General features: G+C 48.1%; 1 protein-coding gene across 1 annotated transcript; it reads left to right on the top strand.

The window, feature by feature from the left end:
- The first annotated feature begins 954 nt into the window (after positions 1–954).
- ERRFI1 (ERBB receptor feedback inhibitor 1) lies at positions 955–15,278 on the top strand. Its single transcript, XM_026005083.2, has 4 exons — positions 955–1,110; positions 11,283–11,476; positions 11,596–11,672; positions 12,588–15,278. Exons 2-4 carry the CDS (start codon positions 11,355–11,357, stop codon positions 13,745–13,747), a joined length of 1,359 nt encoding a protein of 452 aa, XP_025860868.1. The 5' UTR covers positions 955–1,110; positions 11,283–11,354; the 3' UTR covers positions 13,748–15,278.
- The last annotated feature ends 619 nt before the right edge of the window (positions 15,279–15,897 follow it).

Here is a 15,897-nt window from a genome sequence, read left to right as displayed (position 1 = left end):
AGTGCCCCTCACTGCCCACCAATGGCCGTCCCTGCCCATCAGTGCCCCTCCCTGCCCATCAGTGCCCCTCACTGCCCATCAGTGCCCCTCACTGCCCATCAGTGCCCCTCCCTGCCCATCAGTGCTCCTCCCTGTCCATCAGTGCCCCACTCTGTCCATCAGTGCCCCTCACTGTCCATCAATGCCCCACTCTGTCCATCAGTGCCCCTCACTGTCCATCAGTGCCCCACTCTGTCCATCAGTGCCCCTCCTCACTGCCCACCAGTGCCCCTCACTGTCCATCAGTGCCCCTCCCTGCCCATCAGTGCCCCTCACTGTCCATCAGTGCCCCTCCCTGCCCACCAGTGCCCCTCACTGCCCACCAATGGCCGTCCCTGCCCACCAGTGCCCCTCCCTGCCCACCAGTGCCCCACTGTGTCCACGCTGTCCCCTGCTGTCCCTCCCCCGCCCGGCCCGCCGGCCCCCGGGGGTGCGGGGCCTCCAGGACGCAGAGGCTCCCCTAGCCTCGGCCCCGGGGGTCCTCGGCCACCCTCGCGGGGGCTGCGGCCCGTGGACACAGCAACAGCCGCCGAACCCCGCCGGGGCCGGGAACCCACGGGAACCCCCGCGCGACGCTCCGCGGCCCCTTTGGCGGAACGCGGGCCGCAGTCGAGCTGCCGGCACACTTGGGAGGAAAGTTCAGCCCAGGATTGTGGGGGGTCGGCCGCTGCCGCTCGGACGGGGCAGGGCGGAGGCGCGGAGGCCGCCGAGGCCGGAAAGGGCTCCCTGCGAGACAAAGGCGGCATCCTCGCTGGGCCGCGCGACGCCGGCGGACCCCACGCCAGCTCCTGGGTCGCGGCATCGCCCCTTTAAGCGGCGCGCGGCCCGGATTGGTCGAGCGGGGGAGGTGGGGCGCCGAGCGTCGACGTCTCGGCCCCGCCACTCGCTATATAAGGCGGCGTCGGCTGCCGCGCCGACGGCGGCCGAGTCGAGCGGGGAACGCGAGTGGGGAGCGGCGGCCAGCGAGCGGCGAGGCGCCTGCGCGGTGTCCGGCCCCTGAGCCCGCGGCGCTGAGCCAGCCGGGAGGACATGCGCGGGAGGGCGCCGTGGGGCAGCCGCGGCTCCGCGGGGGTAAGGGGCCTGCGGGCCGGGGGTGGTGTGGGGAGGGCGGCGCTGCGCCGGGCTGCGGGCGGCTCCCGACGCTGGGCGGGTCCCCGGGGCGGCGCGGAGTCTCCCGGGACTGACGGACGGATGGCCGGGGGCCGGGGCGGGGGCCGGGGGCCGGGAGCGCGGCGCGGGGCCGGGGCTTCGGGCCGGGGGGCCGGGGGGCCGAGGGGCCGGGGGGCCGGGGGGCCGGGGGGCCGGGGTCCTGCGCCCGCGGGGCTGGCGGCGGCCTCGGCGGCGGCGCTCCACACGGGGGCTGCGCTGCCCCGGCGCGCTCGGTGCCCGCTAGCCGTCCGAGGGCTGCGCGGGGGGCGGCCTCGCGGCGACCGCGGTCGTCCCGGGCCCCGCCGCCTGGCTCCCGGCTCGGCAGCGCGGTCCTGGGCCCCGAGCGCCCGCAGCGCTGCCTCCGAGGGAGCCGAAGCGCGGAGCCGAGTTCGGAACGTGACTGCTCATTGGGTGTTTTCTCGTGTGTATTTCTATGTATATGTCACAGCCTCGTACACATTAGATGACTTCTCCGTGATTGGTGCTGGATTGGTGCTTGCTGAGCCTTTATTAGGATTTCGTCATTGCTTGAAAGGAACCAGTCTCTTACCTGATATAAAAAAAATTATATATATGTGTGTGTATATATGAATAGATTGTTAGTCATAAACTTAAGTGCAGTCAGAATAGACTGTAGCTTTAAAAGAGATGTGTTGGTGACTTTAGGTACACCTGCAACACAGGTAGGGCCGGACTGGTTTCTAAGCAACTGTCAGAGGTGAAGAAAGGTGAGGTTAAAATGCCCCCCCCCCCCTTCTGAAGGACAGTATTCTGCACGGTTGTCAGCTTTTATAAATCTTGTAAGAATGCAAAGGGTATGTGTTTGTTGAGGCTACTGAAACACTCACCATGCCGAGTCTTGCTTTTTTTTTTTTTTTTTTTTTTTTTTTTTTTGCATTTCTGTAATTATACAGTTTTCAGCAAAGTTTTACGTAAACAGATCAAAAATAGGAGGCCGGGTATCCATTTGAAGAAATGACCAAATTTTGCCAAGACGAAAGTTGGCTTCTTGCGAATTATGCTATGATGGGTTACCAGTATGTTATCAAGTCACATACTGCTCTCTTTTCCGGATATGAGCAGATCTGAAAAGAAATGCATAGAGCTTTTTAGCCTGAGCTTCAGACACTAATTGTCAGCTTCTTCACTTCACTCACAGGTTTATTTTCAGCTGGGTGTTTCAGTGGAGTCTGGCTAATCGGTGATAGAGGTCCTGGTCTAACCGTTTATAACCTGACATATATTCGATTGTAAACTCCTTAAGGGCAGGAACTCTTCCTTGTACAGCTTCTATCTTGTGCAGCCTTGCACATAGTTGATGGTTGATAAATAATTGCTTGAAAGCATATTGTACATCTTTAAAGCTCAGCAGGATTGGACCAGTCACTGATAAGGGTGCAAAGCAAATCTTTTTTTATGGCTGTTATGAAATGCCTGAATTATTCATATTTTCGACAGGTGAAATGACTGTTTCAGTGAATTGTTTCTCCTCCTTTCAGCTCACAATAGCTACTGGCCACTCTTTCTTGAGGTTTAATTATATTATAGACTTGAGTTTTTGTGTGAAAATGACTCTTCACTGCTGCTTCTCAGAAGTTGAACCAGATAATACTCCCTTTCAGCTAATACTAATGGTAGCTTTTAAAAGCAAGTTGCCTAAATTACAGGTACAATCTAACATGCTTGAAACTGACCTGAATGTCTGCATACCATCAGGTTGCTTTAGAAAGGTGAGCAGAGGAGGGAAAGGTGGTGCCAAGGGTAATTCCAGGAGTTTGAGTGTCATCAGCTCCCTCTGCCAGAGAAACAGCTCTCCTTTTAATCTAAATAAATTTGAATTGGTACCTTTTCATGAGGATTCCTTTTGCACCTTTTGGTGCTGGTGGTTGGCCATGCTTTATAAAAGCTAACAAATAACCTACTAGATAAACAAGATCCGGTTGTGGCATTCTGGCATTATGGGCATGGCATTGGTGTATGCTCTGTAAAGGTGGGTAAAACTGCTGAGTTTCAGGGTGCTGAATGTTAGTTACTAGCCTAATAGAGAAATTTGATTTAAGGTAGGGAAAAGTTAGTGTGGGATTCAGATTTCAAAAGGAGAAATGGATTCTGCAATTTGAAGTCATTGTTGATGCTTCAGCCCAGTTCCTCATACTGTAAAATGGGGCAGTATTACTAAAAGGTAAAATCTGCTAGAGCTCAGGGAATATATTTGTAAAATATGGGGTTTGGCTACATGAGCTTTAGTCCTGTCCCACTCCAGAGTGCCATGATTCAACAGTTCAAGGGAAGCAATAGGAAGGTAAGGATGAGAAGACATTGTCCAAAGCTCTTCTTGAAGACCCACAAGAATATGAAACCTGGCCAGGTACAGATTACTTCCAATAGTATTCCCTCTACGTGGAGTGCCCTTCCAACTCTTCTCATGGCTGCCTCTTTTTCATCCTTAAACTTTAATTTAAAAAGTCACCTCAGGGAGGTCTGCCCAGTTGGCCCTCGTGACTCCAACCTCCCCTCCCTGTCCTCCCAGGGAAGTCATCACAATCTGAAATTGCTGGTTGTCTCCTCATTAGATTGAGGCTTTCTCAGGCAGCAGCCACATCTCTTTCACTAGCATAGTATCTACTCCAGAATAAGCACTTGAGAACCATTTGTGGAAATAACTCATCCTTGCCCTCTAAGAATTTGTGAGCAAAACCCTGTGCGTGGAGCTCCAGGTCCTGTCTCTGTGATTGACACACACTTAGGTATTGAGCTTAGCCATCCCCTCATCAGTTTCCCCACTGATAAATAAGAACATTAGAAAGAGAAGTGAGGTTGGGGGTACCTGGGTGGCTCAGTCGATTAAGCGTCTGACTCCTGATTTCAACTCAGGTCATGATCTCAGGGCTGTGAAATGGAGCCCCACTCCCACCCCCACCCCCAGCCCAGTCATGCTGTGCACTCATTGAGGAGTCTGCTTGAGATTCTCTCCCCCTCCTTGCACATGCTCGCTCACACTGTCTCTCTAAAATAAAATCTTTAAAAGAAAAAGTGAGGTGGTTATCTAAAATGAAGAGACCGTGGAGAGGAAAGGAGTGAAAGTGTAGCAGGGGTGTGCTGCATTAGAGGACAGAAGAGCCTCACTGGCCTTTCTGCTAACAGGAAGATGTTTGGCCTCACTTCCTCATCTGCAAAACACAGAGTAATCCCTGCCACCTCTCACAGGGATGTTGTGGGGATCAGGTGAGATGATGTGTCAGAAAGTGCTTTGTAACTTGTCAAGTGCTTTCCAAATACAAGATATTCTGGTATTAAATCCCAGACTTTAAAATGGAGCCTGATTGTAGGGCCACTGCTGGGAACCATGCTGCGAGAGTGTATTGAAAGGAGACCCATGGGGTTTATGTAGGGACCCCTTCTTATGGGTAAAGACAGACCGGCACGGGGAGGCATCAGCTGGCATCAGCATATGCTCTGATTGAGAGCTTTGAAAGAATTGCTTGAAATGGTCACAGAGTATAAAATTGATACCTTAACCCACCCTTCCAGAGGATACATAGGCCAAATCTGAAGTTAATAAAATAACTTTCACAGGAGAATTTGAGGGAGTCGAAGTAAATCAGGAACTTTCATAGTCTAAGGGTTACCCAAGAAAAACTTACCAAGCAGCAAATCCCTAGAAAAGCCGTGTGAGCCACCCTTCACATAGGCCTTGTAGTGGGTCAGATCTTATTACCGGTTGAAGATCATGAGGGGTTTGGAGAGGCCAGGTGGTGTGGTGAGAGCCTGGCCTAAGTCTCTAGGCCCCACCATTCACCAGATGTGACCTGGAGCCATCTCATCCCTCATCTGTAAACCAGGGTCATAATAGTAACTCACCCTTCAGGGTTGTTGAGAGGATTAAATAACTTCTATGTATAAATCACTTAGAACAATGCCTGTCAAATAAGTTTCCAAGAATTAGTTTATTATTTTTACTGGTTTTATGTCCATTGTAACAGTCTGGCGTTAGCCATTGGGTGACTCCAGTGCTCATTAAGTAAATTTAAAGTTTGTAAAATTGGGCTATTGTGCTCCTTGTCATTAAGATTAGAATAGAACCCACGTATTTTTTCCATTTGGAAATCTATTATGTGTATGTCTAAAAGGAATAATATTTTTCCATCCTGTGTGTGTGTTGCTACTCATCGTAGCATCTGTAGGAAGAGTACAAAGGACAAGAGACTACATCCCCGCTGACGCACATTTCTGCCACTGCATGAAGACCGTGTAGACACGAAGTGAATCAAAAGGCTATTGATGACGATGGCTGTAGAACGAATAGGTTTTTTGTTAGTTTGCCGTTTCTTAAAATACTCAGCTAGAAAATACTCTGAATTATTCGAGAAATTATGTCACTCGGCTTTGATTTTGACAGTCTGAAGATAAATTATTTTCCTTGTTGCCTCAGTTTTTACCACCTACAAGTGGGTTGTTATGTGCTCGCCCACTCAAGGGAGGATGGGAGCCACAGGGGACAAAATGTCCATCCTCACCCTGCAGAACTACGTCGCCACAGGTCCTGAAACCATCACATTTACCTTGATTTCATGCAAGAGCATTTTACTTACATTTTATTTATTAACATTAAAGGTGTTAAGTCCTCTGTGCTTTTAACACGAAGGCATTTATGCTTCCTGTGGTAGCAGGGGGCCACAGAGGACATTCCTGCCTGCCTCCCCCTCCACTCCCTTCCCCCAGATCAACGTCTGTTGCAGTGAAATCTGAGAAAAACCCTGAATTAGGGCCTTTGATTGTGAGAGTCCTTTGCTCAGTGAGTAAACTCAGGTCATGCAACACTGGAACTGTCATAGACACTGAATGTGTTAGATGACTGTTAAATCAGTAACTTTCTCATATTATTAATAAAAGTCAGAAGTCTGTAAAACAGCTGCACTAATGTTCAGTGTGTCCGATAGCTCAGCTGCTAGTGCTATAGACACTAATCACAATAAAAACGATGGGATTTTGTTCTGTTTTTAATTTTCTCAAAGGTGATTATTTTAAGCATTTTCAGACTGAAGATAAACATGCAGATGGTAGTTTATTTGGGGAGGATCTAAAATCATGGAATTAAAACAAAATTCTTTTTAAATAAAAAATAAAATCATGGAATTTGTCATGTTCTGTAATCAGTTTCTTTTTACAAATCTTGGCTCCGAATAGGATTATCTTCTATCTCTCTCTGTAAGGAAATAGTCTTGTAGGTAGTTGTTAAATAAGGTTGAAAAGACCATTTATCACCCTGAATAAACAGAAATCAGGTTCTAAAACCAGATTGAAAGAAGGAAATTACATCACACTTTTAAATAAGGAAGCGCTGGGCAGAACTGGATGAGTTGTATGACAAAAATGTGCCCCTCCTCCTCCTGTGGATTGCTTTTGAGATTTATTAATGAGATCTGGTGGCAAGGTAAGCACATCTAGGTTACTGTCTTAAGGTAGCCTGGTTTAAAAAACAAAAAAGTTTCAAAGTGACTTGTCAAGCTAAAGGCATGTGATTTCACCTTAATAAAGCATATATGATATGCTTTTCAGTGTGGCCGTTTTTGGTTTGTTTTCCTTAAGGAAAGTGACCTTAAATTTAACAACAACAACAGTAGGTGCAGAAGGAATCATGTGGAAGAAAAGGTGAAATTCATTATTTTCAGAAACCTTCCCCCTGGTTGCTTAAGTGAATGTACAGTAATAGAAACCAATTGAGAAATTTACACTGTTAACCACTTAAGTTTAGGGTTTTTACCCAGCCTGCAAGCTGTCCATTTTAGATTTTGGAAATAAATTTAATGAAAATTCCTTGCCGCTGCTTACCTAAAGTGGCTACATTATTATTGGGGGGTGTCAGCCCATGTTAGGTTGATCCCTCAGTTCTTCACTGATTTACACTAAATGTAAACCTGTCATGTCATTACTTCTTTTAAAAATGAGATGAATATTTTCTCAATATCCATCTAATAAATATTTATCAGAAATGAATGATAGCAGGATCCACACAGGAGAGGGTTAAAACAGAGTCCCATCCCAAAAGATTTGGAGGATGATCAAAGAATTGGGACACAAAGTAACTCAAGAACATAGAGACCCTGCCCTGGGCTTCAGAAGGGAGCCAGTTAGTGTACAAGGTGGTGGGACAGGTGGCTTCCAAGGAAAAGGTGAATTCTAACAGAGATTGGGGAAAAGAGAAGCAAGATCTTGAAAAAGGTGGTTCAGGGCCTGCCTTGTTGCAGAGGCCTTAGGGCCAGCCTGCAAGAGCTTTTATTTAGAGGCTTTGGAGACTTTTGAGCAGTGGAAGGTCCGAATTTGAGCTCCAATTCAGGAATATGGATCTGGTACTGGTGTGTTAGGCAGATTAGGTTATTTTCAGACCCAAGGCAGAGCGATGCCCATGAACAGAAGGAAGGTAGGTCTGAGAGGCAGTGTGGAAATAGGCTCTGGGACTGGATGATTGAACATACGTCTGTTGGGACTCAGGTTATAAAAAATGGTGCCTGTGGGAGAAGTGGGGTCCTCGCAGACCCTGAACTGGTTTGGAAAGGGGGAGGGGGTGTGAAGTAAGTGACAGGAGTTGGGTCTGTAGAGTTGCAGATGCCAGAAGCCCAGCCGAGTGGAAAGATAATCACCAGACAATAGGAAATGCAAAGTGGAAGCTTGAGCCCAGCCTGGAGTGGAGATGCAGGAGATTGAGAAGCTGTCTATGCAGGGTTGAAGCCACAGAAGTGGATCAAAACTCAAAAGGCTCATGGTGGGGGAGGGGGCGTGCAAGGAGAGCAAATCAAAGTGCTGCAGCAAGAAACAGATCGTTTTACGAGATACTGTTTCTTTTTGAAAAAGTGATGTTAATAAGAAAAAGTAGTCCACATTTGGGATTGGTATTTAACTGCAGTTTTGTCACTAAAAAGGGTAAAGATCAGTTCACAAATTTTAGGGACATTCTTTTGCCCAAGGTCATTCCGATCCTGTTCTACACCACGCTGCCTGGGTTCACATTCGCTCTCACATTTTGCATTTCCTAACAGAATGCCATCTTATGCTTAGAGGTCCTGATTTCCCCACATAGAAGTATTTTTGCAGTTGCTTTTCTAATGAATTGTCAGGTAGAACTGGCTTTACAGTTCCAGAAACAGAACTTGAAACACTGCAGCACTGGGATGCCCGGGTGGCTCAGTGGCTGAGCGTCTGCCTTCAGCTCAGGGCCTGATCCCAGGGTCTCAGGATTGAGTCCTACATCGGGCTCCCTGCATGGAGCCTGCTTCTCCCTCTGCCTGTGTCTCTGCCTCTCTCTCTCTGTGTGTCTCTCATGAATAAATAAATAAAATCTTAAAAAAAAAAAAAAAAGTAAGAGAAACCCTACAGCACTAGTGGAATTTCCCTGGACCATTGTGTTTCTTTTTAACTTGAGGTTGGCCGGGCTGATTTTTCCCGAGGAGGGTACGTACTGCAGATGTGGGGAGGGTTGAGAGAGGCGTGGAAGAATCGCAGGTCGCCTCCTGCCTCTCCTGGCATTCCTAGGACCATGCCGAAAACATTTGCTTCCAAACCTACGGGTAGGTCACCCTTCCTGAGTCTATGGTTGGAAGTTACTTCCCAAAAGAGAACATGCAGTTATGTCTCCCTCCTCGCTTCTCCCATGCAAGCTAGTAGGAAGTTCGGACAGTTTCATAACACGTCCCATTCACAATTCCCCATTGAAATGTAGAGGCAGGTCACCTTCTATGAATACACAAAGACACTATTGTGGTCAGAAGTGAGCTGGCTTAGTGAACACAATTCTTTTTATACTAAAAAAATTTTTTTCTTAAGAAAGCTAACAAGTAGGTGATGGAAACAATGAATAAAAAATAACTTTCTAGAACATATACATAATTTTAAGGGGCCACTGAAATGTGAGTTTAGAATTCCGAGGCCGTTCCAGCAGAGGCGATAGTTACACAATCATTCTGTTGAAAGCTAAGATTTAGATGGCATTAGGAGGCTGACACACAGTAATTACGAGGAGCACTTGCTGGCCTGCAGACAGGTGGGGGTTGGGCCTCCAGAATCCCCCGCAGCATTTTCCTGTAATCTGGATGAACGATCTCCAAACGTGTGCTTTCAAACTACTTAAATACCATATTCTTCTTCCTATCTTGGCCTTTCGTTTTTACATCACCACAGATACTTTCCCTGTGCTCATGCCCGTGCTTGTAGGGTGCTCCGGGAAAGCGCCACATACCACCAGGCCAAGTGCCCGGAGGGGGCGCCAAGCAGTGTGTTCTAAAAATGGGTTGTTGGTTGTTTTTTGTTTTGTTTTGTTTAGTTTAATTTTGCGTAGCTTTCCTTAATCCACGTAAAGTAAAAACACGTGTGTTCATTTCAAGCCTCTGAAGACCAAAAATTTAAAAGATCCCCCAATAACTTAGATTTCTCAAATGGTGGGGTTTTCTTTTCCCTGTTCTTAATCCTATGCCTTGGAGAGACTGCTCACAGGAAAAGAGCGCTTGACTGTTTGAAATCATATTTGAAACCTATTTAAGTCTCTGCCTAATGTATCAGAGCAGCTGGCTTTGGGATAATAAAAAGCTGAAGAACAGCCCCATGTTCGCTTTGTCACCGAAACATGACTGTCTCTCCATTTCTTTTTGCATGAAGCACAAGCACTTGCAGAGCATTTGTTAGATCTGTAGCTAAAAAAGAAAAGACCCCGTGCTCTATTCATCGTGTACATCCAGTTGATGCTGGTGATGGTAATAATTAGATGGTAGAGTGTAGTACTTCATTCAGTGAGCATTCGCTTCTTGAGCACTTGCTGATGTGCCAGGTAGGGATGATTTATGATTAGAACCTAGCCTCTTTCCTGGACTCACAGTCTAGTGGGTGACAGATGTGTCCATAAAACAAATGACCTGTGTACCCCCTTCCCCACCCCCACTGCATGCTCGCCTCACTCATCTGTGTCACCGCCAGTCCCCAGCACACCACCCAGCTCTGGGTGGCTGCACACATGCTTGGTGAACACATGATAGAGCGTCACAGAGTGTCTTTGCATGTCCCAGAAGGGGTCAGTGTTACACAGAGAGTTAACAGATTGTGTTCTGGTGTCTAAAAGAAAAAAAAAAGCCTGCACTTTCTCTAAAGAAGCATGAATATCTGAAGAGAACAGGGATGGATGCTAACGAACACTTCTAGAAAGAAGGCACGGGGTGAGCTACTGGTTGACTGCAGACACAGACCATCTGATGGAGAGAGGGGGGTCCTCACACTGGGGAACTACTAGATTAAGAAAAGGGCATTTACTTAGGCCCTGTAATCTTGCCTTGGAGCGAGGCAAGACAGGAATCACGAGGCACTTCATACAGGAGAATGTGAAGAATGTGCCTTTAAGTTTGTCTTTGAGAGGGAGGAGGAAGCTGTCCAGGCCTCTGCTGAAGCTGGTAACCTTGTAGAACTTGATTTTTACAGGATAATGGAAATTAGGATCTTCATATCTATTTCTTTATTCTCAAGTAGGTAGTAACTGGAGAATTTGTCCTCCCAGGGTCAACCCTGAAATAGAGAATCCAAACAAATGCTTGGCCATGGAGTAATCCGGTGCCACTGTAGACTCTCTTGTTCAGAGCATTGGGTTTTAGTGAATGTTGATTCTGCAGTATTGAATACAGTCATTTCTGAGATGGCCCTGTTGGCCTGGGAGACTGTGAGCTCACTATGCGCACACTCTGGAAGGTCGGGTCATAGTTGGTTAGAGAACTGTGTGCGCGCTTTGGCCAGCAAGCAGGATCTGTTGTGCAGCTGTCGGGCTGCAGTAGGAGGTCTGCCTCTGCTTGCTGTGGATCGTTTCTCACTTTGCTGAAAACATTTCAGAGCTTTGATTAGTATTTCCAAAAAAAAAAAATTGTTCTCAATGTCTCCATTTAAATACCATCATGAGAAGTAAGAATTGGTTCATGCAAAAATGTGAGGATGAAGTGAACATCTGTAACTAAATTTTTCTGTCCCACGTCCCCCACACCCCCACCAATTCTCTGATATTAGCCGTGCGTGGGTATTTCCGAATTGTTTATTCTCTTGTCTCTTCTGTCTCGCCCCCCACCTAGGGAATGCAAGCTGCTGGTTAACTACAGATCCCCAGGCCTCAAGGGTGTGGAGACCTCCCAGAGTAAGGCACCATGTCCACGGCAGGAGTTGCTGCTCAGGAGATTAGAGTCCCATTAAAAACCGGATATCTGCATGATGGCCAAGCCATGAGGACCGTCAGGACCTGCTGGGGTGGCCGCAGTGAGTTTGAAAAGTAAGCGCAGGATGGAATGGCCCTGAAACCTCTAAGCCGGTACTGTCAAAATGAGATCTGAGATCAGGGACATGACAGCTCCTTATTTATGACCCAAGATGTCTTTGCTTTCATTTCAGTCACTTTTTGAGCATCGACCCAATCACCATGGCTTACAGCCTCGACTCTACTGCTCAGGAGCGCCTAACATCTCTTGGTACGTGTCCTGGAAACTAAAGCAAGGCTAGTGCTTGAGCAGGAAGGCCACAGTCGGGATAGTACTGGCTGGTCCTCCAGCCTGATGTTCAAGTGAGGAAGCCACCTGAACTGTTTCCAGCAGCAGCCTGACCCCTGGTGGCAGCAGGTTCTGGAGAGAGCTGTGTGCTTGGCTTTCGAGCCACCCTGCCTTTACCCTGAGTCACTGATGCCCTGACCACACCTATTTGTGGAAGTGTGATCTTTCACAGTCAGTGAATTCTGATCCCTGCTCTGATCCACACTTAACTTCTAGAGACCTTGGACAAGATCTCTCCTCTCACGAGTTTCGGATGCGCATCCCAGGGCGATCAAGTAGTGTCCACGTTGATAAACACTTAGGAGAGAGTGTGATGTGCAGTCTAGGACTTCTGACGTGAGCACTGTGTTCCTTAGATTTTGTCAGGAGCATTTAGCACATTGCCAGCAGGTCTGCACTCTTCCTAAGGTCATGATGGCACTAACAGTGCAGACCTAGTCTCGCTTTACTCACACCCTGCCTGCCTCGTGTCACCGCATCTCTTAAGTGGCTGGGCTACTGTGGTGTGGTCTTCACGTAAATTATATGCTGCTCATCATCTGCGAGTTTTGCACACGTCACAAAACCTGCCGAGGTGTGTGGGTGTGCACCATGCACATGTCCAAGGGAGATAGAAGAGATAGCTTGTTCTTTGAACCCAATCATGTGCAGGAACAATCTCCTGGCCCCTAATTAACACCTGTGGCTCTCCCATGGGTGTTCTCAGGGTGGCAGCCGTCAGGTGTGTGCTGCCTTCGCAGGGAGCCGTGGGCACACAGGTAGCTGGGCTAGACCTCGAGCGGTTGGGGAGGGCACTGCGCATGCGGGCCTTTCCCTGACCTCTCTCGTTCCTTCTAGGGCACGCTGCGACGTCTGGTCCAAGGAATGGCCCTACTCAGAAGCCCAGCCTCGCCCCTCTTCTTATTCCCCCAGGCGAAGACTTGGGGCAGCGCGAAGAGGAGCGAGTCGTGTGTGGCTTTAAGAAACTCTCAGTGAACGGGGTCTGTGCTTCTCCTCCGCTCACACCCATAAAGAACCCCCCGTCCCCCTTCCCCTGCACTGCCCTCTGTGATCGGGGTTCCAGGCCCCTCCCGCCGCTGCCCATCTCCGAAGACCTCTCTCTGGATGAGACAGACTGCGAGGTCGAATTCCTCACCAGCTCGGACACGGACTTCCTCTTAGAAGACTGTACGCTGTCCGGCTTCAAATACGATGTTCCGGGCAGGCGAAGCTTCCGTGGGTGTGGACAGATCAACTACGCATATTTTGATACCCCAGCCGTCTCTGCAGCGGATCTCAGTCAGGCTCCTGACCAAAATGGAGGGGTGCAAAGTTCAAATCCTCCTCCACCTCAGACCCACCGAAGATTAAGAAGGTCCCATTCGGGACCAGCTGGATCCTTTAACAAGCCAGCCATAAGGGTGTCCAGCTACATACACAGAGCTTCTCCAAACTCCGATGAAGACAAACCTGAGGTTCCCCCCAGGGTTCCCATACCTCCTAGGCCAGTGAAGCCAGATTACAGAAGGTGGTCAGCGGAAGTTACTTCTAGCACCTACAGTGATGAAGATAGGCCTCCCAAAGTGCCACCAAGAGAACCTTTATCCCGGAGTAACTCCCGCACACCCAGCCCCAAAAGCCTCCCGTCTTACCTCAATGGGGTCATGCCCCCTACTCAGAGTTTCGCCCCTGACCCCAAGTATGTCAGCAGCAAAGCTCTGCAAAGACAGAACAGCGAAGGGTCTGCCAATAAGGTCCCTTGTATCCTGCCCATTATTGAAAATGGGAAGAAGGTTAGCTCAACACATTATTACCTACTACCTGAGAGACCCCCGTACCTGGACAAATATGAAAAGTTTTTTCGGGAAGCAGAGGAAACAAACGCAGGCCCCTCGACCCAACCCCTGTCTGCTGACTGCAGTGTCATCTCCACCACAGAGAAGCTGGACTCAAAGACAAAACTGGACCTTGGTGGCCACGTAAAGCGCAAACATTTGTCCTATGTGGTTTCTCCATAGGCTTTGGGGTGGTGGCTTGACAGGGGCTCTCTGGGAGCAGATGGTCCTTAAGCCACTTTCTGGTTTAGTTGAGATTCACAGGGAAAGGTTTTCAGATCCCAGAATGAAATAGTCGAACCCACCATCTGAAAGAGACAGGGTTAGAGCGGCCGGGATGCATGCTCAGGCTGGGAATCCCTGATTTTGCTGTTCCGACCCGGAGTGTAAAGATGTGCAGGCAGGGAGAGAAGGTTTTGTGAGCACGTTAGTGACCCATAGAAGCCTGTGGTGGAAGCACAGGCTATAGTTGCAGGTTAACCAATTAGTTGCTACCTTAGAGTCACATATATTCAGAATGATAAAACAAGCCAGAGGATGGCTCCTGACTGAGAATTGAGCAAATGGAAGAAAACACAGTATTCCTTAGATCAGAATCATTAAAAAAAAAAAAAAAAAGCAAAAAAAAAAAACATAAAACAAAAAAACAATTTTCGCCTAGTCCATTTGAAACGGCCCAGCTCTTGGGCCCGAGAAGCTCTGTCTCCTTTCTGTCTGCAAGCAGCCTGTGCCACCCAGGGCAGGGCGCGCGTCCGTCCCGTGGCTCTCCCTGCCCAGGTTCAAAATCGTCCCAAGGCCTGGCTCCCTACAGCTCCTCACTCTGCTCGTGGAGGGGAGGATGGCGGTGTGCCGGGCAGCCATGCTTTCACCTGTGCATGCATGTCTCGCATCTCGAGAAATGAGAAGATAACAATTCATTCATCATTTCTCCCCCAGCACTTCCTGCTCTGTTCTATCCACTAACGTGGCCTGTTTGTAGCGTGGGCCTCACAGCCACAGGGGGCCTGTTAGACTCATGTCGAAAGCAAACCGTTCATCAGTGTTTGGGATGTCAGTCACACAGTCGTGAAACAGTTTGCTGCATGACAGCGTCACCAGGGAGCATGTGTTGTGTTTTTGTATTGGTTGTGTTTTTTTTTTTTTGTTTTTTGGGGGTTTTTTTGTTTGTTTTGTTTTTGTTTTTTTAGACTGTATTAAGAAACACGTACAGCACAAGCTGGCCTTGTGTTGCTGGTTCCTGTTCAGTATTTCCTGGGGATTGTTTGCTTCTTTAAGTAAAACACTTCTGACCAATAGTACAGTATGTCTTAATGGCACAGGTCACATCAGCATCTTTCTGCTTTTGAGACTCTCTCGGCTGGCTGCTTCACCTGGATTCAGGGAGACCCGTAGCCTGTGCTTGGGTTTCCACGTGCTGCGATGTATCTTGTATAGATAAGCACAAAAGAGAAGGTGCTCACTAACAGAGGTACATTACTACAATGTTCTCTTAACAGTTAAACAAGCTGTTTACAGTTTCAACTGCTGAATACTATTTGAGCTATTTAAAGCTTATATTTTAGTATGAACTAAATGAAGGTTAAGACATGCTTTAGAAAAATGCACTGATTTCTGCATTATGTGTACAGTATTGGACAAAGGATGTTATTCATTTTTGTTGCATTATTTTGAATATTGTCTTTTCATTTTAATAAAGTTATAATACTATTTATGACACCGTTAACAATGTTTCTTGCCTAAACTCTTATAAAAGTTTATGTCTCAAGTACGTCGACAAGTATTGCCATCTTTAAGCACGAGGGAAGATTTTTTTTTTTTTACAGCTTCCTAAATGCTTGAAATACACTGTCATCCCTAAAAGAAATGGGAACGATTGATACACACGCACAGTGAAAACGGGCTGTTTGTTTTTACCTTCAACAGTTCAGAGAGGGGACTGGAACTGATGCCAGGGTGTTGCTGTCAAGACAGTTACTACCTGGAGAGAGGAACATACGGAAGAAATGGGCTTTCGTACACACTTGATGTGGCCCACATGGAGTTTCAGGACTAGGTCCAGATTGTTGTGGGCCCTTTGGGTGGCTCTGCTTCTTGCCAGACATGAGGCCACCAGAGGAACCCTAGCCTGCCCTGGCTAGGGCAGCTAGCCATAGAAGACAGCCATGCTTCTCGCAGCTTCTGGAAGCAGAAGGAAGCTGGTGGCTGAATGTGAGGGCAACTCTCCAGCGCCGCCATGCCCTATGCCCAGCTGTCCCCTCTCCTGGGCCCTGTAGCCAAAACCCAGCTGCTCTCACCACTCCACGAGCTCCTGGACAATGGTGAAGTTCTCTGTG

The sequence above is a fragment of the Vulpes vulpes genome, chromosome 12 (genome assembly GCF_048418805.1).
Source record: "Vulpes vulpes isolate BD-2025 chromosome 12, VulVul3, whole genome shotgun sequence".
Taxonomy (NCBI): domain Eukaryota; kingdom Metazoa; phylum Chordata; class Mammalia; order Carnivora; family Canidae; genus Vulpes; species Vulpes vulpes.
Note: the sequence above shows the minus strand (reverse complement) of the source record. Positions and strands in the feature narration are given on the sequence as shown.